Source organism: Pinus tabuliformis, chromosome 5_2, assembly GCF_031772625.1.
Source record: "Pinus tabuliformis cultivar Carrire ecotype Pingquan chromosome 5_2, CPIR1, whole genome shotgun sequence".
In the NCBI taxonomy this organism is placed as follows: Eukaryota; Viridiplantae; Streptophyta; class Pinopsida; order Pinales; family Pinaceae; genus Pinus; species Pinus tabuliformis.
Window position 1 is genome coordinate 434,592,413 of NC_142306.1, and position 23,487 is coordinate 434,615,899.

At 38.2% G+C, this 23,487-nt stretch overlaps 1 protein-coding gene across 7 annotated transcripts in view; it reads right to left on the reverse strand.

Moving 5' to 3' along the window:
• LOC149159517 (uncharacterized) overlaps nt 1-23,487 on the reverse strand; it is a 350,379-nt gene that overhangs the window by 312,459 nt on the left and 14,433 nt on the right. For all 7 annotated transcript variants that reach the window (XM_089436495.1, XM_089436499.1, XM_089436497.1 and 4 more), the window contains exons 2-3: nt 7,489-7,560; nt 6,024-6,067 (exon numbers count right to left, since the gene is read on the reverse strand). In XM_089436495.1, coding sequence (XP_089292621.1) covers nt 6,024-6,067; nt 7,489-7,560 — 116 coding nt within the window. The remainder of the gene's footprint in view (nt 1-6,023; nt 6,068-7,488; nt 7,561-23,487) is intronic.

A 23,487-nucleotide genomic window follows, 5' to 3' on the forward strand; every position in this document is an offset into this window, starting at 1 on the left:
AATGACATGTAATTATGATTTTATGTAATGAGATGTAAAGAAGAAAAATAAAATTATTGTATTGACTTGCTTCATGGGTTTCATGAGCAAGAGATTTTATTTTTGAGTCAAAACTCCCATTGAGAGTCTTTAGGATTTATTTGTCAACTAGTCATGAAATGTTAGTCATTGTCATGTAATGCGGTTATGTTACACTTTGTAAAAGGTCAAACTTGTCTATGAAAAGTATCCTCCAAGACCTTGTCACTTATCCTTCTCAAGTCGGCCTATAACGATGGAAGACACTGCTAGAAGAAGTTGGCCTAACCACAAGTGATCATGTCGGCCTAAAGGACATGAGGAAAGGTGTATATATAAGCCACACTTGACCTCACTTGGATTAAGCAACTCGACATACATTCGGTAAAGAAGTGCGAAGAAGAAGGGCTACAAAGAGAAGTGCGAAGAAGTGATAAGGAGAGTTTCTTCTGGGCAAGCGAAGGAAGTTTCTTCTGGGCAAACGAAGGAGGATTCTTCTGCGCATAGCGAAAAAAGGTTTCTTTTGGGATCAACGAAGAGAGGTTTCTTTTGGGGCAGCAAAGAAGAGATTCTTCTGGGGCAGCAAAGTGGAGGTTCCTTCTGGGGCAACAAAGGAAGGATTATTTTGGATACTTGTTCTGGGTAACCAAGATAAAGATCTAGAGACCGAGATTCTTTAGAGGCAGCCAATGAAATCATAGAGACCGAGTTTCTCTAGGAGAAGTCGAGAAAAAGCAATGTGAAGGATAGAGACTGAATTTCTCTAGAAGAAGCCGAGGAGAGCAGTTTGAGATCAAGAAGAAAGTCGAGGAAGGGAAGAGGCAGAGCATCAAGGTTAGTGACGAGGTTCTTGGGAGGATACTAGAGTCAAGGGTCTGTGTCATGGTCTTAGTACTCGTCAATTGAAGATCCAGAAGAAGAATTTTGATCGGGTTTTCCTCTCAAGAGGTGAGAGGTTTTGGCCCTAGTTGACAAGCCTACATACTGTGTCACTTGTCTTTTATTGTGCATATTGCTAATTGTCTTGATGAAAAGAACACAATAATAACATAACGATGAAAAGACTATAAGCTGAGAAGTGAAAGTATATCACAAGCAACTATCAAGTAGAGAAATCTTTTAACTATTCATGCCCTAGATTTCTCAACAGGAAAATCTATAAATAGTAAAGGGTTGAGACCAAATGAGGCATCATCAATCATGGAGCAAATCATATGATTTCTTGAGCTGGAGCTCTAAGGGTTTTAAGACCCTTTCCTTCCAATCAATTTTGATTGTGCAAGATTCCACCCTAGTTGATAAATCTTTTGCTTCTTTTATCTATCTATCTAGTTCTGGCATAGGTTTCTCTTCATATATGAGCAGCGAAGTCTTTCTTAAGTTTTGTAAGGAGTCTTGAAGCAAGTCGAGCGTCTCTCTGAAATTTAAAAACTGGGATCTCTATGAAACGAGCCGCGGTTCCTAAGATAGGCAAATTTCTGAATTATAATACTGGGCAATGTATTTCCTCTCTCTGTCTAGGTCGAGCTCTTGTTAGTCTACCCGCGGATCTGTTTGGAGTCAAGTCATAGTCGGATTATGGACAGAGTCAAGCTTTGAAGAACCCTATGAACTCGTCCTATAGCAGATCGAATGTTCGGAGCAATTGCATATCTAAAACATATTCTAATATGAGCATCTGTTGGTGACAAATTGCGGGACCAGACGTGAACGTTTGAGTTTCTTGAAGCAAGGGCGAGGAGGGTTTCTGAGCATTGTTCCATTGAATCGAACCCCTAAAACCAAGCGAAGATCTTGTACAAATGTCGGGTGTAGACTGTAGCAAATCTTAGATAGAGACGCAAGCAAATAGGGGAGAGATTATTTCAAAACCATGAATCACATCATTGGAGGAGCCTAAGTAGACAAAGAGCAAACCACCACAATTTTACTTTTCAATTGAAACGTCAGATTAAAGCTCCACAATGTGGCATCAAGAGGAGTTAGTTGGGTTGGGCCAAGGCTTAGACCAACTTAGTAAAGGCGAGTATCTAATCAATGCTTTACCATTCCAAATTATAACCCATTTTCCCTTATCTCTTGCTTCAAAATCTTGGCTCTATCAATGATGCATGGTATCAAGACATTCAAAGATGATCAAAGAGACATGCCCAAGGAGCTTTCTCAAATCGGTCTTGTTACCCACCATACCACATGAGAATTACACAAGGCTTCTTGACCACATCTCTTGGAGTTTTACAAGTTCGTATCATGATCCTAGCCTTCCAAAGCTCGAGATGTTGGTAAAGACAGATTGTGGCAATTGGTGAGAAGTGGTTTAGGTGGTGGTTTGTCATGACTTGGTTCTCTCTTCTTCACAACAAATCTTGGTTGATGGAGCTTTGGGGTAGGAATTTATCGTTGATGGTTATGAGGTGCTCTTTGGTATTATGGTGGTTAACCTATCTTAACACTCATATCATCTAAACATTATTTTATTTTACCAAGTTTTGGGGACTCAATATTCCATGACCCTTGATGTGCTTCACCCATGAGATGGCATGAGGGTGGCATCATACTAGTCAACACATTATAATATAGAGGCCTTTTAATAAAGTATGTGGAGGGGGCCTTACAAAGGTGGAGTCACTCACCGAGAGGCACTTCAATCAAAAGCTATGTGCATATTCACCATGTGCTCTAAAGGGAATATATTTTGAGGAGAGATTAACATATTATTTTAATAGAGTGACCTTTTATGTAAAATTCCTAAAGGTATATGAAAGGGGGGGGGCATTGTATGTGAGGTGGTCGTGGGTCAAATTATCCACATATTTAACAATCATATGGACCTGCCTTCACTTGCGTCCTTGTTTCAATGTTTAATGGTGTTCAAAGTTTAAAGGTATTGAGAAAGGGGTTGCTTTGCTTATGAATTATGGACCCCCCTTCTCTTAATTAACGATACTTCTCTCACTTGGTTTGAGCCAGCGAATTGAATCTTAAATACCACGGTGGAGGTGGGCACATTTGCTGAAATGAATCCATGGTGATAGTAACACAGTGTTCCCTCCTAACTTTTCTTTTAACCATGCGATGAAATGGACTATTACACAATGTTCACATGGAGCCACATCCAACCACAGCCCACGAATTGGATTGTCAAGGGTTTATGTACCTGCCTTCACTTGCGTCCTTGGTTCACTGTTTAATGGTGTTCAAAGTTTAAAGGTATTGAGAAAGGGGTTGCTTCGCTTATGAATTATGGACCGCCCTTCTCTTAATTAACAATACTTCTCTCACTTGGTTTGAGCCAGCAAATTGAATCTTAAATACCATGGTGGAGGTGGGCACATTTGCTGAAATGAATCCATGGTGATAGTAAGTTTTAGTAACACAGTGTTCCCTCCTAAGTTTTCTTTTAACCATGCAATGAAATGGACTATTACACAATGTTCACATGGAGCCACATCCAACCACAGCCCATGAATTGGATTGTCAAGGGTTTACGTTATAGAGATTATGGCACATACTAATCAAAATAACCAATAAAAAATTAAGGAGCAACTTGCATGCCATGATGCAAGTAATGGGCCACCCCCTTCATCCACTCCCCTGTTGCTGCATATGCCCACGGACTTCTGAAGTGGCTAATGCGATAGCCTTCTAATTCATTGAGCCACCAAACACAGAATCGTGTGAAGGAGCCACTTGTATTTGTTAAGAGGTGATGGGGCTGCCATCAAAATGCAAGATGAGTTGCCTTTGTTAATTCGCTTATACAAAGCAATGATTATTATATCTCTTCCGGCAGCACTGCTGTGTCAAATCCATCATTGGACATGGACCATTGTAAACAAAACTATTTGGTGATTTTATTGTTGACAGTTGCTAGATAACCTATTTCATTCCATAAGTTAAAGATCTACTTTCTATTATATGGCTTATAAATTTGTATGTTTGTTTGTAATTGCTAGAATCTAGATTTCTAGATGGTTGAAAGTTTGAAACTTGATACTCGAATGATTAATCATCAATGTACAATGAATGTCATTTCTACCTTCATTAATGTACAAATATGTATGTTTTCATATATTCTGCAATTAACTTGCCATTATGCATGTTTTATGCATATTTTCATAGTTATTCATATTCATCTTACACAATGTTACTTGGGAGCGGGAGCGAAAACAGGAGCGGGAGCGACATTTTCAGAAGCTCCCGGTTTGGGAGCGAATCCCGGAGCGTTTTTTATATAATATATATATTTTTTATATTTTGATACATATATGTCAACAAAAACATGTAGAATAATGAATTAGATATAAAAAACATAGATTGAACCATACAACAACAATCATCTAGAAGTTATAATTTTCATCAACCACGTCCACAAGTTAGTAACATAGTAACATACAACATATTGAGTCTCATGATTCATCAATCTTAAAGTTTCAAGCTTTCAAAATTCAATATATAACATTTATCATCATTGATCACCAAAGTTGTACTTGTAAGCTAAGTGTAACCATTACAACAAATAATATCTAACATGAAATGAAATGTTATAAAATGAAATGAAATGAACCAACTTTCAACTTTCATGAAGCATCATATTCATAATTCATTACTAAGGAGTTATAATTGCCAACTTCAAACTTAAATTGTCATATATTGTTTAAAAAAATATCATAATAAATATGAAAGAGTCAATAGTTATAAAAGCTACTAGAAACTAGAAAAGAGAAGTAAATCTATTATCTATTTCTTATGCTTGGGCCTCTTGCCACCACGAGAAATGTCTAATTTTTTAGTCTTGTTGGAAAATCAGGATCTTTGTCATTAATATCACCCTCTAAGCATTAATATCCAGAGGTATCTTTGTCGTTACCTCTGTATCTGTAGGGATCTTTGTCATTAATATCACCCTCTAAGCATTAACATAAGATAGAACAAGCATAGCATGTCAAGTCAAGATTTTGTTTGAGTGATACGTACATTTTTAGGAGGGTCATGATAGAGGAGTTTGACAAACAATGTCACTAACATCAAGGTACATAGAGGGATTGGTGTTCTTGATTAAATACGAGTTCCATACCCTAATACATGACAAAAGTCAATGGAAACATTGCAATCCCACAATCCTGAAATCCTGAAAAACTGATAAGTCTGCTGGATTTTGAATGAAATCTAAAATTCTACTTTCTCCATATGAAATCCAATGAGGCCGAAACCACTCTCAAACATCCTGAGTCATTTCATGGTAATGTTAAAAATTTAAGTAAAAGGATGAAAATGAATATTAAGGAGAATGTGAAAATGAATATTAAGGAGAATGTCATTTATTTAACATTACCATGAATAGCATATCAATACTAGGGCCTAGACTTGATCATTAAGCTGCCCCACTCAAAAATTATTTGTTTCTTTCAAAAAAAATTGCATTTCAAACATTACTACAAAAAAAAATTGCAAAAAAGGCAAAACGCTCCCGAAATCGCTCCCGAAAAGGCAAGGAGCAAAAAAAATTTTAGGGAGCGCGCTCCCGACCTGCTCCCGAGTCGCTCCCGCCCAGAGCACAGATTGGGAGCGGGATCGAGAGGGGGGGGGGCTCCCCTGCAACATAGATATTACATTATGCATGTTTTTTGATATAAATGCAATAATATATATATATATATATATATATATATCAGACACCCTGGGGAGCTCCTGAGGTTTTTTGGAAAATGATGCTCCTAATGCACCCGCTCCATACACAAAATATCGGGATATCAAAAATAAGCTCAAAACTTCTGTAATGCCAAACCAAGGATGGGATTTTGAGCTAAAGACCTGAGAAGACAGGCACAGTAAATTTTCAAAATAAATGTACTTGCTTCTACCTTTCTCTCTTCCTCACTTATTTCTCTCTATTTTTGACCTTATCCTGTCATTAACACCCATGTCTCATTTATGATATTGGAAAGAGAGAAACAAACAACGATTACCATACAAAGATAGATCATTTTAGCTGTTTTACTGACCTGTCAAGTTTGAAATCAAAATCTGCCGGGGTGTTTGAATACATCTATTCAAAAAGAAAGGTAGATATTAGTAAGATGTTAAGACAAACAAAACTCTTGTACCACAAACTTCTAAAAAGTGTATGCTTATATTTTCTTTCATACAGAGGAACAACCACTTCTTATTAAGCTGCAACATTGCTCTATTCCGTACACATCTCAGAATCTGATACCTTGGTGAGTATTTTTTGGATTTATTTTATCTGGAAAAAAAACAGCAGTACAGGCAACAATTTACTACATCTAGAATCGACCATTAAGTTTTGGTACCCTCTTGCATCACTTCACACCCTAATTTAGGAACTTACAGGCTTATAACAGAACATCAACAACAAGGAATAACTGCAAATAGACCGTCTTGCAAACATCAAACCTCTCTTTTGAAATTTGGTTGATACCTAAAAATGGAAAGCTAGACACATCAATTCAGAAGTATTTGACCCAGTCCGTGCCTATAATTCCTCCTGCTGACATATTAGTGCATAGAACAAATCTTTTGAAGCAGAAAGAAGCCATATAGCTAATGTGGAGTGGACTTAACCCATCAACAGAGCTAATTTAAGTCTAAATTATATTTGTTACCATTGTAGGATTCTTCACCTCATGAAATTCAAACATAAGCAATGATTTTCTGTTAAACTTTCAATTTAGTAGGATAGAAAGAAATAAAGGAGATCTAGAATTCTATTTGTAAAAACTCGTTCAGATTTCAAACCAAGAAACACATTAACCGAAATCTTATTGAAAGCTTGGGATGAGCCTTTCTAGTACAAACTCATCAAAATCAGCACCTTATCCAATATGTGGCAAAAAGCATAGCCATTTAATGAATCGTTCTAATTGCCTTGTTTGCAAATTCTCAAATGATCAGTCACAATCAATCAATGTTGCTGAAATCAGCATTGGGATAAAATTGGCAAGGGTCATAAACATGAAAAAATCAAGAAAATCAGGAAAATATTGGTAAAATTGGCAAACATCGGCAAAATTTAAAAAATACAAAAAGTTCAAAAAAGTGACTTGAGGCGATTTTTTGGATTGACTAGTGATTTTTTTCGTAATTTTTGCAATTTTATCGTGATTTTTATGATTGCTCCAGGTTTTTTCGGACTTAAAAATCAGCAATTTTTTCAGCCAAATAAAATCGATGCCAGGAAAAATTTGTCATGTGGCGATGTTATCACGAATTTTCACAATGTTTGCAACACCGCAATCAATTGAATAACGAGAAAAAAGTAAAGATATGATGTCATACTATAGCTACAATCTGCCATTCTATATTAATATTGAATCCCATAAGTGCTGCAGTAACTCCAATATCTAAAGGTAGAAGGGACTGATTCTATATTCATATTCTATCCAATTAGTCCTCCAATCCGATATCTAAAGGTAGAAGAAGGGACCCTTAACTTCTGAGAGAACAAACCTGTGCAGAAGATATCGCATAAGCATTGAGTTGGCAATCTATATAATAGCAGCTCACAGACAAATCTTCAGCCTAATCCAAAACAAGAAAACTGATTACATACCCAATCGAGCACTTTAGAAAATAGATAATATAAGATTATTTTATTAATGTCTACAAATGACCAAAAAAGGTAGGCCAATGGGATTCAAAACTACAAACCAGTAGTGAGAAACTGTGGGAAAGCCAAAGCAACTTCTAAAAGCTAAAAGCTAAAAATGTGAGAAGCATAAAATTCACAACAACCATTTTTACATGTGACAATGTATCTGCCACTGTAAAACATAACTCTAGTAACAGATTCACTCCTTGCTGCAAAGTTCAGCTATAGCATTTTAAAAACAAGTACTACATTATGTCAAAATATATATCGGAGAACAACAAGAAGTTAGTGCAAACCAAAACAACTACCCATGATCCTTTTTTGTGTGTATAAAACGCTTCCTTTAACAGCAAAAAACAAAAAAGTCATGTCAGATAAGCCCTAAAATTGTCATCTATGGCCAAGAACATAAAGTCCATCAAAATCACCACCCAGCATACATCAAGGCTTAATATAGTCTGCTTGGCACAGACCATAGAAACCATAAATATTGACCATAATGGCACACAAAGCAAAACACGTGAATCACAATATTCATAAATTAAGCAGCAGTCTGGCTGTGCATGACTTCCGGCAGAGAGCATCCTTATCATTGGGAGTTGGTGCCATCTATCATTGGTCAGCTTGGGTTCAGGAATCCAACTCCCTTTCCATCATTAGTTTGGTCTGCACCCTCGAGTAGTTTCACAATGTCAGCAATGGTCAAGAACAACATTGGAAACCTGTCATTCCAAGCCCTCAGTGGAGGATTTCCAGGCTAGATGTTGGGGCACTTCAACCTCTCTTGAAACAACAAATCCCACTATATGTCTCCATCAGCCCTCAAAGAGCTGAGATTGCTTGGATCAAATGGAAGGTGCAAGAGATGTGACTAAAGGCTCTGTACTCATAATGCTGGGAGCCCTTCACCAATGTTCCAAACTTCAAACCACTGCTATAAGTGTAAATGTGACACATTGAGGACCACTTTTTGCACTTGCACGGTACACATATAGGTTAATATAAATAAGTGAAATGCTAAACCATAAAAATTTCTTAGCATGCAAAGCTTGGTTAAACCAAAGCAGTGAAACCAGAACCTCAGATCGACACTGGTTTGCCCTAAAATTAGGAACCAGACCAAAGCTGGCCAATGGTATAAGAACCACTAGAATAAAAAATAGATAAAATATTCAAATTCAATATAATATATGTGAAAAAATAAATAAATAAATACACACACCATTGGAACCAAATATGCAAAATCTTCTCATTTAGATTGCATGTAAGGATGCAGAATCCAGATAGCAGATTACATCCAGATATAAGTTTTCAGATAGTTAAAATCAATGTTTTGAGAGAAAATGCATAAATATTTAGGCTCTATCGGACCTCTAGAGTCCAAAAATCATCGAACAACTACATGTGATTCTATGTCATGAATCATTACTCATGACTTGTCAAAATCATCCAGATTGTTAGCAATACCGTTTGCCAAATCCTCTAGAGTCTAGAATATCCTCATGGTTTGTTGCATGGGTACCACCCTCAGTCACTTGACTCAATGGCCCTGAAGGTTCAAGACCAACACCAATGTCAGTCACCTCCTAGCAATATTTAATATGCTTGGAAGTGTGCTTTCCATTTTCAAAGGTAGACTGGTCATAGCCCACTGAATCTCACAGGTGGCTACTTTGGTCCCTAAATTGGCAACTGGGCCAATTCTAACCTGGTTCAGGTGAAAACTAGTCCAAAACCAGTTTAGTCCCTACACTGGTGATTGAGCCAATTCTCACCTGAACTAGATGGTTCAGGTCAAAACTAGTCTAAAACCAGTTTAGTAAACTAGTCTGAGCCAATTCAGGGAAAAAATGTTTAGAATCAGCTGATTCAATTTTGTTATCATTCAGCCAGTCCTTCACAAGTTAGACACAGGTGATGCAGAGATCAGTTTGAACCATCCAGAAGATTCTAGAAGTTTCTTGAGCAGTGGTTGTCTTATCGTTGAAGTGAGTAATATGCATGTGTGTGGGTAGGGTTTAACTTCATTGTCAAGCTAACTTCTACAACATGCATACAGATTAGAGGTAGCATTGCGGGTTGCTTAACCAGTAAGCAAAAATCCTTAAAATTCTTGTGATGAGAATCAAGCACAGGTATGTACACCCATGGGACAAAATAGTCAGTAAATATAGCTTTCTCCTCAAGCAAGCTTGGTTCAGGTATCAAGCAAGCATTTGCATTCTTCATAAAGAATATCTTATGATCACGAAATTCAGTGGTATGAATTGTTGAGAAATCTAGGGGCAGCAAGATAGGTGATTTCTCTTCTTGATAACTGCTTGTGATATGTTTTTACTTCACTTAGTTAGCTTCTTCTTTCACTTGATTATATTTAGTGTTTTCTATCATCAAACAGCTACCAAAGCATAAAGAACAATGAGACAATAGGACACAGTATGTAGGCTATCAGCTAGAGTCAAAACCTCTCCAACTGAGAGGAAAACCCACAATAATTCTTCTTCTTATAGAATGTTAAATTGACCAATTCCAAGACCTAGACCCTTGACCAAGACCCTCCAAGACCAAACCAAACCTTGCTTCTAGCAACTTTTGCAAATTTTCACTTCCAACAGCTTCTTCTGCAATTTCGACCTCCCTAGCAAATTCTTCTGCAACTTTGACCTGCCCAACAGATTCTTCTACAACTTCGACCTACCCAGCAGATTCTTCTGCAAATTCGACCTGCCCAAAAAAATCTTCTGCAACTTTGACCTGCCTAGAACAATCTTCTACAGAAACCTTAGATCTTGATCCTTTCTCCATCACTTGGGTAGATTCTCTCTTCTAGAGAATTCAGCTTCCAAAATAGCCCCTTTTGATGACCTAACTTCACTTCTACAACTCGGCTTTTCTACAGCAACAAGAACCCTAATTCCTTCACATGGGAGGAGAGAATAGCCCAGAAAAAATCCCAAAAACTCGACTTTCTCTTTCTCCTTCGTCCTCTTCTTCGCACTCCTTTTCTTTCTTGTGATCGAACTTGAGTATGTGAAGTGTGTGATCATCAAGTGAAGTCGATGTCTCCTCTATATAGGCTTCTCATTGTGTCGAATTGCTCCTTTAGGCCGACTTGTCCATGTGTGTAGGCCGATTTGATCTTTGCATTGTGACTTGGTCTTGGAGGGTTTTTTTTACTTGACTTTGACTTATACATGACAATGACTCATAAGCCCTAGAAGCTCTCAATGGGAGCTTGACCTATAAAAATAAATTTCCTTAAGCATGAAACCCATGCCTCAAGAGCAACAATAACAAATTTATTTTTCTTATTACATCAAAATATCAAATACATAACATTGTGATTACATATGTCATTATGAAGACCAAACCTAGTTACATATTTCAACACTCCCTCTTAACTAGGGAGGTATTCATAATCTATACAAGGTACTTGGACATTCTCAATTTGAAGAATTCCCATAGGAAGAGTCAGATTGGTAACCCATCTGTATAGCATCATATCAACCAGCATTGTCACATAACAAGGCCTTGACTAACAACTCTATCTCTCCACAAGATCAGAGCACAATGCTAGCAAGACCAATGATTTATAGACACCATCATCATTGTCTCTCAAGGTACATACCCCACCCAGATGTTCACAAGGTCCTTGTAGGACTATTCTTATCTTGGATTCCCAGTCCTCAAAGAATAATGGTCCTCTACGACTACTCGTATCTTGGATGCCCTACCACATCCTCAAAGAGTATCGGATGTTGGATGCTTACCCAATCCTCCATTCTTTCTTCCCAAGTGAAGACAAGAATGATGTGCCTATCTCTCCCTCTCAACTAGGGAGGATATACCCATTCCTATTAAGGAATGTACCTATTCCTATAAAAGGAATGTACCCAAGCTCCCTCTCAACCAGGGACTTGTCCAAGCTCCCACTTAGCTAGGGACTTGCTTTCCAAGTTTCTTCTTTACCAGAAACTTGCTTCCAGGCTCCCTCTTAACTAGGGACCTATTTCCAGCAGCAGTTATCTCTTCTTTGGTGGAGATCATGGGACCTTCAGCTGCTTGTAGAGCTCCTTCATTTGATGTCATGAATTTCATCTTCTTCGTCTTGTAGGGCATCGGCCATCCATCACTTTCCTTCATGAACCATGTCAGTCATGTCATCCTTCCTTTCATCGGAAAGTGATCTGTTAGTCCATATCTGGCTTTCCTTCATACAACTACCTTTTCCACATCATGTATCCTTCAAGATCTTCCATCCTTCCACATGAGTACTTATTTGTAGATGACATCCACAATTCTCTTTCGGTAGTTTTGTATTAGCCCATCCAGATATTGTTCAAAAATCAAAATGAAACATCATATCAGAAATTACCTTTTGTGATGGCCCTTCATCATGACATATGCTTGTTGCAACATCAACATCCTGCATATATATTGACACCTCTCCACGATATTCAAATGCCAAGGGTCTTCTTTCTTTCCAGACTTTTCTAATGTCTTCGTAACTTTCCCATGGAGATATCATGGCCAATTCCTCTAATCATCGGATGTTGATTGCCTTTCCTAGGTGACCATAGTTGCATCTTTCACGATCTCTTCTTTTCTTTATTCACATGCTTCCCAAGAACTTTCAATCATAGTTCCTTCATCTTTGTCAACCACCTCATATTTCATATGAGGACATATTATGTTGATTTCATCTAGTCAATATGTGAACCATGCCTTTATGCATTTCTAGAAGAGAACCTTTTTCTTTGATCATACTCATGAGATGGAGTATCCATGCTATTTGCAACTATATTACGACATGACCTAATTTATTAAACATATGCATACATACCTCTTTTCTTCTTTTGATCATCTAGACAAACTTCAACAACTTCTTTCCCTTGATCGAAAGTACTTCAATCATCTTGACATGCTGCATTCCTTTGTCATCATATCATCATTCTTCCAAATAATGAATCCCATCCAAGTTGGAATTCTCAACGAGCCACTTGCTTCTTCCAAGAGATGAATCTTCTAATGAAGATTCTACGGAGGATCTTGATTATCCTTCATCCTACAAATGATCCTTTCCAATGATGTATGACGATTTCTATACTAGATGACTTTCTTCTATAAGTACTACTTATGCTTCTAATGAGGTTACCAAGAGCTACTTCCTTCTAATGATGACTGCCACAGTCTTCTATTTCAATTATCTTTCAAGCTTCTTTTGATGTCATGAGCTCTTGATGCCATCTCCTAGAATGATGCATCCTATCATGCTTCTAATGCTTTCTACTATGAAAGCTATATTTTACAAAACTTGAAAAGGACCAGGTGGAGAAGATTATCTCAATCATAGTAGAGACCTTTTACTTCTTCCTTCTTTGATTTCTTCTTTTCAACTTCTTCCACTTCTTCAGTGATATGGGCTTCTTCCCTTCCTCTTTTGTTGTTGTCCTTCTTGAGCTTGGGACAATCTCTCTTGTGCCCATATTCTTGATAGTCGTAGCACTGAATCTTCGCTATTATTCTTCTTATTCTGAGGGTCAAATTTTCCAAACTTTCCTTTCTCTTCGCCATGTAAGCAAATGCTTGTGTGTGCTCATTTGATCCTACATCACTTTTTGCCTTTAGCCTGATTTCTTCAATTTTGTATAGTGACCATAGTTCATTGAAGCCTCTTTCTTTTCATAGATGCTTCATGTAAAGTTGCCCCATTCCTCTAGTAGTGCATTGAGTACTATAGTTGTCATTTCTTTATTAGACATTATTTCTCCTAACTCTTGTAGTTGGTCTCTAACCTCTGACACCCTCATAAAGTATGAGGCTATTCCTTCTTCTTTTGATATCTTCATCTTATAGAGTTCTTGTCTTAACAAGATTACTTCTCCTACAGTGCTTACGAAGAATAATTCTACAAGTTTTTCATATATTTCTTTTGATGTTTCTAATTTTGATACATATGGTATGAGGGAATATTTAATGCATTCTATGAGAATCCTTTCAGCCCTTACTTCCCCTTTCATGTACTTTGCAAGAGCTTGAGCTTCTTCCTCTTGAGGTTTAGTGATTGAGCCCTTAACATGATTCACGACTTCATTTTCTACAAGGATCAAATATGTCCTCTTCTTCCATGCAAGAAAGTTTGATGCCTCAACCAACTTGTCGCTCTCCTTGCAAAAAGACATTTTGATAGATTCAGATGTGGACATAAAGATACTTGTGAACATACTCCTTGATGACAATATCTTCAACTCATTTCCTTCTTGATTTTGATGATGATATTGATAGTGGAAGATGACTTTCTGATGGAGATGTCTTCCTTCAAAAAGGTGATCCTCTAAAGAGAGGGAGATTACCTTGGTTTCTTGATGATGACAACGCCTTGTCTTGCTTCCCTTGGATGTGTAATGCTTCAAAGTCCTTTTAGTGGAGGTAGGGTTTTTAAGATCTTTCCTTTCTTGAGCGAGGTTCCCAAGAGTGTTTTTAAGTGTAGAATCTTCCTAGGGTTTTTGAGGTCACCTTTAGTGGCATCTTTCAAGATGATGATGTTATCCTTGTCCGTTTGAGATGAATGGTCCTCTTTTATGAATGATGCTCTTGATGATCTTCTAGTGCTTTGGTACTTGCGTGTCCTTCTTTGAGCTACCCTTCCTTGATGTGTCACCTTAGCTCTGATACCATGTTGAGAAATCTAGGGGCAGCAAGATAGGTGATTTCTCTTCTTGATAACTACTTGTGATATGTTTTTATTTCACTTAGTTAGCTTCTTCTTTCACTTGATTATATTTAGTGCTCTATCATCAAATAGCTACCAAAGCATAAAGAACAATGAGACAATAGGACACAGTATGTAGGCTATCATCCAGGGCCAAAACCTCTCCAACTGAGAGGAAAACCCACAAGAATTCCTCTTTTTATAGAATCTTCAATTGACCAATTCCAAGACCTAGACCCTTGACCAAGACCCTCCAAGACCAAATCAAACCTTGCTTCTAGCAACTTCTTCAAATTCTGACTTCCAGCAAGTTCTTCTGCAACTTCGACCTCCCCAACATATTCTTCCGCAACTTTGACCTACCCAGCAGATTCTTCTGCAACTTCGACCTACCCAGCAGATTCTTCTACAACTTTGACCTACCCAGAACAATCTTCTGCAGAAACCCTAGATCTTGATCCTTTCTCATTCGCTTGGGTAGATTCTCTCTCCTAGAGAATTGGCTTCCAAAATAGCTCCTTTTGATGACCTAGATTCACTTTTGCAACTCGGTTTTCTACAGCAGCAAGAACCCTAATTCCTTCGCACTTGTGGAGAGAATTAGCCCAAAAACAATCCCAAAAACTCGACTTTCTCTTCCTCCTTTGTCCTCTTCTTCTTCGCACTCCTTTTCTTTCTTGTGATCGAACTTTAGTATGTGAAGTATGTGTCCATCAAGTGAAGTCGATGTCTCCTTTATATAGGCTTCTCATTGGGTCGAATTGCTCCTTTAGGCCGACTTGTCCATGTGTGTAGGCCGACTTGATCTTTGCATTATGACTTGGTCTTGGAGGGTTCTTTGACTTGAATTTGACTTAAATAAATTCTTTTTACAATATGTAACATGCCCAAATGGGTCTTTCATACATGACAATGACTCATAAGCCCTAGAAGCCCTCAATGGGAGCTTGACCTATAAAAATAAATTTCCTTGAGCATGAAACCCATGCCTCAAGAACAACAATAACAAATTTACATATGTCATTATGAAGAGCGAACCTAGTTACATATTTCAACATGGATAGCACTCACCAGGGGACTTAGTGGCACTTCAAAAAGTTATAGTTCCATAGAGTTTCTTGAAGATTACCTTGTAGATCCACAACAACTTTTGACACTGTTTTCAGAAAGATATATCAGCATGCACACTTATACCTAACACCCTTTTCTTGGAGACCAACATTGCAGATTTAGGATTAGAGTATCCATCTGTAAATCTGTATTTATCTGGAGTGCTTTTGTGAAGCATCAAGAGGTGAACCAATCAGGTTATACTAACCTTGCAAATCAGCACTGCAATCAACATAGATTTTACCTAATGTAGGTTCTGTTTTTGAGGGTTTAGAAGTGATAAGCTTTTGAAGAATAATCAACCTAATGCAAATCTGTGGACTGCATCCTCATTAGTTCTTAGTTGCTACAATATCCTTAAGGGCAGATTTGTTCTATGTCAGCAGTATGCAAAGCCAATATGATCAAATCAGTAGCATTTTTTTCTTGGAGATGATGTCAGTAACTTAACACGGATTAAACCAAACCTTCATCGGTGATCTCCTTGAAAGTCCAGTGATTGTTTGTTAGAAGATCCATAAAAGCCAATAATATCAAATCGATAGTGCTTTTTCTTCAAGATGATAACAGTACCTTAAGGCAGATTCAATTGAACCTTCATCAATGCTCTCCTTGAAAGTTCAGTCATTGTTTATTACAAGATCCATATCATCATTACACGAAGTTTAATCAGCAGAAGAAAATGCTTTCTCAAAGGCTGGTTCAGCTTTTTTAATTCAGATCGGACTAAGTCATCAAGTAAGCATAAGAAGAGATGCAATTCAGTAATGCCACACCTAAATAATGATAAAAAGTGAATGAATGAATTAATAATAATCCCACTTCAAGGGGGCAACCTTCTTTACATCCTTTGTTTACAAATAACTCTTGATTACCCCTAAAACTATATCTTCTTGGTATATATACAAGACAAAGGCTAAAATTACAATTAATGAGCTGACCAATAAAGGCAACAATTATATATCAATAACAATGTGTAATATAGCGATGTAATGGCAAAAGACCTAGTGCTTAACACGGCCCCACCCGTACAAACAAGCATTGCCCTCAACACTGATTAGCTGAGGAGGCTTCTACATGAAGAACTCATTCTTCCTAATTGCATCTCAGTAGGTACTTCCAATTGATGAGGAACCCCATAAATGATCTTGGCATGTTCTTCCACTTCGCAGGCTCCTCCAATTTTGTTGCTCCTACAAGGATAGTCTTGTTTCTCCCTGTGATAATTGTCCTTGTTCAAGAACTTATCCTCAAATGGTACCATGATTTATACCTACATATCCTCCTTTGGTTTTTGTTACAGCAAAATCTCACACTTCTTGAGAAAATATCCAAAAGCTCAAGTGTGAGACCGCTGCACCTTAGAGGGGGCTACTGTCACCTCACCAAGCCTCTTCTCGCTTTTGGCCAGCTCTCCTCTGGCTCAGAGGGGATTTTCTTCAAATGGTACCAGAATTTATAATTGTCCTTGTTCAAGAATTTATCCTCAAATGGTATCAGAATTTATACCTACATATGTTGACTTTTCAAGAGCTTCTAATCTGGTAATTACTTCTTATGATTTCTTCAATTAATCTATCTCGTGTTCACATTCATCATTAAGCAATTACACAAAAAATTTCAACAGTAAAACAATAAATGATAATAGGATCATAAAGAGACAGCCAAACACAAGCAACACAAAATTTTACCCTGGGAAAACCCTCTTCTAGGGAAAAACCCAACAACCTTTTCCTTAGAGAAATTATTCAATTCAACAAGAGATGCATCTGATTTTTTCAGTCAAAATTAAAGTCAAACTGACAAGCAACAAAGCCCAGGTCAAACATGGTCAAACTTCTTGCAAATAGCCTTAATCATCTATGGTCAATCTGCCCGAGAACAGGGTGAATTTCAGCCTCCTGCTGCTGCCCAGAGATTCAACCTGCTGCCCAGAACTTCAGCCTTCCGCCCAGAGATTTGGCCTTCTGCCTCAGAGATTCAGCCATCTGCCCCAGAGATTCAGCCTTCTGCCTCAGAGAAATAGGTCTACCTCAAAGATTCGGCCTTCTGCCTCAGAAATTAGGTCTGTCCTCCACAAGTGTGAAGTCAAACTGAGTTAAAACAGAGATAAGATAGCTTGATCTGGTCAACTTCATCCTCCTTAGTCTTTCTCTTCTTCACAGAGATGAACAGAAGAACATACGTTGAATGATCCGAATTGTGTCTTGAGGAGAACAAGTGGCCTATATATAGGCATCTCAAGAACCCAAATAGACATGTCTCATCACTGAGCCGACTTAATCATTTGGAGGGCCGACTTGATCTTTTTGGTGCCAAAAATTCATTTTCCCTCTTTTTGAAGCCGACTTGAAATTTAATTTGTATTTACCATTTATCAGATATTTGGAGGGCTAAAATAAGATTATGAAGACCGACCATAGCTACAAAATTCAACACTCATTCTTAGCTAGGGAGGTATTCATAATGATTTTTTTAGATGTTCTCTTGTTGAAAATCTCTCTAAGAAAAAAAAGTTGAAACAACTCAGCATCAATCTTTAGCATCAGCATCGAAATCATTAGCATTAATTAGTCACCATAATTCTTGTCAGCACCTTTGACCCATGGTATACAGACTAGTCCTGGTTCACCATAATCCTGGTCAACACCTCTGACCCATGTTGAAACCCTAGGCACACAGTCAACCCATCTGGGAAGTAATCTGGGCTAGATGCTAAAGGAACCCACTCGACCCTACTGGGGAGTAATTTTGGGCCTGATTCTAAAGGTGCACACTCAACCCTACTAAAGAGTAATTCTGGGCTTGATGCTAGAAGCACCTACTAAACCTGTCTAGGGAATAATTCTAGGCCTCAATCCTCTCCAGACCATTCTCTCAAATGATTGAACTTGTATGGACTACCACTTCAATATTTTACTAACAACTGAAATTTGGGCCTAAAACATGTTGGTCCATCTTCTACCCAATTGTAGGAGTGTCACTTAATTGGATCTCGAAATCATTAGATATGATTGTTTTAATGAAACCATCTGCTTAAGCCTAGTTTCAAGTCTAGAAGAAAAACCATAAATTGTACAACCTGTAACTCTGAGAGTATGAAAAAGCGTGTTTTGAATGTTTACCCCACGTACTTTGTTGTCTTCTATCAACATTGAAATTTTCATGCAATGTTACTCCAGTGATCCCTGAAAAAAAGCTACAGTGAAAATTGTAAAGTGACTTGTTTGAAGGAGCCAAACCAAGGATCATCCACTCTAATACCAAATAGCCAAATAAGCATCAATAAGATGCAATTCAGTAATGGCATGCCTAAATTATAATAAAAATTGAATGAATAGGAATGCCACTTTGAGGGAGCAACCTCCTTTACACCTTATGTTAAAAAATACTCTTGTTGATCCCTAAACCTAGATCTCCTTGGTATATATAGGAGACAAGGGGTACAATTACAAACAATGAGCCAACCAATAATGTCAACCATAATATCACCGATCGAGGTGCGTAGGGCAATGGGAGCCAAAAGGTATAAGGAAAGGACAGATGGAAGGAGGGCAAGACAACCGGCGAAGGGAGACGGAAAACAAAAGACGGCTAGGGCAATCGAAAATTGTAAGGAGATGACGGAGGACAATAAATGGATGGGAAGTGGGCGCCTCGACCGAGGTCCTCACAAGAAGGAAGGGGATGCGGATATGGAAAAGCAGCAAGTGGAGGGTACCTCGATAATGAGAATAGGTAGGCGGGTGAGCAGTTTAGAAAGAAAGTGGCAAGGTAGCTGGGTGAATGCATGCAACGAGTTGAGGGAGAACGAGCGGACGAAGCAACTGGTGAATGTCGAGAGAAGGGGCGCGACGACCAGCAATCGGAATTCGTCTGCAACACCTAGTATGTAATTACAGCTCCCCCCTGTGTTGATAGGGTAACAATGTCATGCAAATGGAGAAGAATTTGGAAAATAAGGAGAGAAGTAATGAATGTAATAGGAAAATGTTGGTTCTGTGCTAAGAAAAGAGTGTCTGGTCTTTCAGTCGAGAAAAGGAATGAAAAATCTTGAGTGTTCAAGTATAATTGTCTGTTAATATTGTATGGGTTCGACTTGATAGCATTCCTGGAAGGGTGGGAGGGAAAAAACAAACCCCGTAAGGGGCCTGGCTGGTCCTAGGTTAGAAAAAGACTTTCTGGTCTCGTAGATGCTGAAAGTTGTGGTAAATTTTGTGTTTTCATCAGTAATTGCCTATTGGAAATGTTTTGGTATAAAGGGATGGTACTCCTGGATGGGTGGGCGAAAGGGGGGAATGGGTCCTGTGAGAGGCCTGGGGGGAAAACCAAACCTGGGGAAATAACAAGAATGCTTGCAAGTAGGAACCACTGTAGAATTGAGCAGCGGAAAGGCCTTGAGGCCTTTGCGAGCTCGCGGGGGAGCTGTTGCCCCCCTGGACTTGGGAGGGGAGAAAGCTAGGAACCGAAATTGGCAAAAAATCCAAGGGAGGATAGCAAGGAGTCGGGTGGGACACTCTCATCATGGGGATAGGAATATAGACCAGTGGGTTAGGAAAGGGCTAACTCCAGACCAAAAGGGTAGTGCAAGGTCGGACAAAGAGCAACCAGGGAAGACACTGGGTAGTGATGGCATTCTAGGGAAGCCGCAACACTGAAAAGCGAAAAGGGGGTCCGTCCCGGTGGCGGAATGGCTAAAAAGCTCAACTCCCTTAAAGGCGGTAAGAATACCTCTAGCCCGCTAGACCATGAGCGAGGAGGAGGACACCTCAGGGGGGCATAGAGCCAAGGAGCGAGGCTTTAACGGAGTGGCTGCAAACTAGGGGCGATGGGGCGAACGAGAGGAAAATTGGGAGTGATAAGGGCAAAACATAGACCAAAAAGCAATGGAAGAACACTATGGATAAAATTATTATTGATTTTAATGATTTATTGCTGGTTGACATTACAGGTAGTATTAATTCTAATGTTCAACAATCCTCGAACGGAAACAGATAAGGCTGCAAAAGTGCAGGGATTGTAGGAAACAGAAGCAGAAAAAGATGGTAAAAGAAGGCAAGCAACAGGGACGAAAAGTGAGCAGAAGAGCAAGAAAAAAGACAGAACAGAAAATGAAAGGCCCAGAGGCATCAGCGAGCAAACCACAGAGAAAAAGGGGAAGAAGAACCAGACAGGAGAGCATGCAGAATTTAATCAATGCCTACTATGTAGGAACCCCGACAGAAGTAAAAGCAGTAATAGCAGCATGGGAAGGGGAGTTAAATGCCAATGTAGAAAATGAAGAAATCCCAATAACAAATTGGGAGCCAATAATTCAGGATCCAGGCCATACTCGAGGTCGCCAAACACTGTTTAGGTAGACCATCCAGCAATATTGGGTAATGAAAAACCTTCTGGCCAAGGCAATGATAACTTACAAGGACAGAGAAGAGCCAGAAGTGGACAAGCAAGAAGAACCAAGCTTAAAAGATCTCCAGAAGGAAATCCAATCAATTCAAGTGCAGCAATATCATCAAAACCTCTACTTAAAGAGAATGGAAAAGCAGATCCAGACATTGTTGCAGAGTGAAGCACCTGGGTCAAGTGCGAAAGACCCAGCTCCAGTAGAATCATCAGATGATTGAAGCAGAGATCCAGATAGCTAAATTTTGCTATTATGTCGAATAGCATTTACTTTTCATGCATGAAGTATATAGTAGATATAGCAGCAAATGTAGCCTGGATGATAAGAATTAAATTGTTTAAATTTTGGACAGCTTTTGATGCGGATCGGCAGCCAACAGACCTGGTTTCCTGCAGGCAAGTTGAGGCCACCAGAAGTATTTTGATAGACATATTTTACTACCTATTTATGGAAAATTAATAGAAAAAGGAAGTAGTACCAAACTTACACAAAAATATAATGTCAACCATAATATAACAATACCAATGTATTGGGCCAAGACCTAGGAGATTAGCAAAACACCAAGAACAAGTGTTAGGCTGATTGATATACCTAACCAATTATTTAATCATTCTATGCCCCACTGAGAGAAGGAAAAATTACTTCAAAAACTTGGATAGGTTAACCGTAAGATAAATCATCTTCTAAGGTTGAAAAATAATTTAGCTCGTGGCAAATAAATTTGCATATTGAACCAAGGAGATCTAGAATTGCATTAGGTGGCCAAGAAATTCTAACAAACATGAAATAATGGAGTTGTGCATTTTATTCAAATGAGAAGTCCTCAAACTAGGTCGAGCAAATGACAAGAGTATTTTGGCAAACCCATGGGTCACAAGAAACAATGGCAATAGCAGGGCTTTCATTCAAAAATGAAAACATAAAAAAACCTTGCATCAACCTATGGGTATTTGGTTATGCTAAACATATGCCTCTTATCAAAACTCATGCTCCTAGCAGAATTAGTGAGTCCATAACAACAATTGTGAAGAACTTAAACTTGCATACATAGTCACAACACTATAGCAAGCAAGTATTTAAGAAATCAAACAATATCAGGAATGAATTTACAAAATGTGCCCACAATGGCACAATTAAATTGAGCATTGACTTAACTTTGCAATAGTTTTATATAACAATGATATGAACAACATGAAGCTTTACAGAATAACTATCTATCTATCAAGCAACTATGATTGAACTCAACTAAACCTTTTGAAACACCTTAGAATTCGAAATTAGGGTACAAATATTATAGTAAAGGCAATATAAAGCATACCACGTTCAATTTGTTTGTATCTAGAAATACATTAGAGTACAAGTGCAGAAAAGATTTAAGGGGCACAAACAATTTGCTATGATTGTTGGCCTTCCTTCATAACCATACATTGAATTGTCCATCCCTCCAACATGTCCACGCCCAACTACACCACAAGTGTTTTCAACCAAAAGTGCCCCGTCGTAGCAAGATAGATCTAGACAAAACTAAATTTTGAGTTGAGCAAGTGTCATTGGGCCACAACATTGAAAATATGCAACAAGATATATTTGCATCCCTAACACAGTGCCAAATTGTTACTTTGATGCATGCCAAAGCTAACCACTTTAAATACATGCTTATACTTAGATAATCTTCTAGGTCAAACTTCTCTTATGGGCAACTCCTCTAGTCAAGGCTTTAGTCAATCTCTAATGCCAGATGGATCAAAACTACTTGCTTCAAAGTTGTTAGTTATTGGTCCTTGAACATTGTACTTCAAATTGGGGAAACTTCACTTGAATCTACTCCAAGTTGTAATTGCTCACTGACCTGGGGTGATTATCCTTTTATCTCAATTTGATCAAGTTCAAAGTTCCTTGTTCGGTTGCCTATTCTTTTCACTATAGAACTATGTCTCCTTTCAATAACACATCAACTTGAACAACTAGCACTTCAAAAAAAAAAATCTTACTTCTTCAATGTAATACTTATATTTGGTTCATGAACCATTTTTAATATCAAGTTAAGGCTTTGTTACCTCCCAAACACTCAAGGATATTCAAAGCCACAAAACCAAATGCAATCTCAAAGGAGCTTAGGAAGATTGTCCATTGTCACCATTGCAACTCTTCCTGTCACGTTAAACCATCAACACAAAAGTGGAAAACCCTAAAAAAGATGTGTATCATGTTCCTTAGGATTTAAGCGATCGTGCATTATCAAGACCAATCCCTATCCAATTTGGGAGATGGAGTTAGGACCAACAATCAAGAAGGCTCAAACAATATAGAAGGAAGCGTAGTTAAATTGTTATAAACATGCTCTAACTAACCATATAGACCTCCTTCAATATGTAGAAATTAGAAGGCCCTTCCAGAGATGTTCCTCACAACAAGTACAAAATCAGTCAAGTAATAAAACGCAACCATGAATAATCAAAGGACAACCACATATGAAACCATAAATGAAGTTAAAAAAAGTAGGAAGTCTTCCTTATAGAATCAACAACCAACAATACATCATTCTTCAAGTGTGATTTCACCAAAAGATTAAGAGGGCTTCAACATGCCACACATAACCTCCAACCCTAACTAGGGCGGTCCTTGAAATAG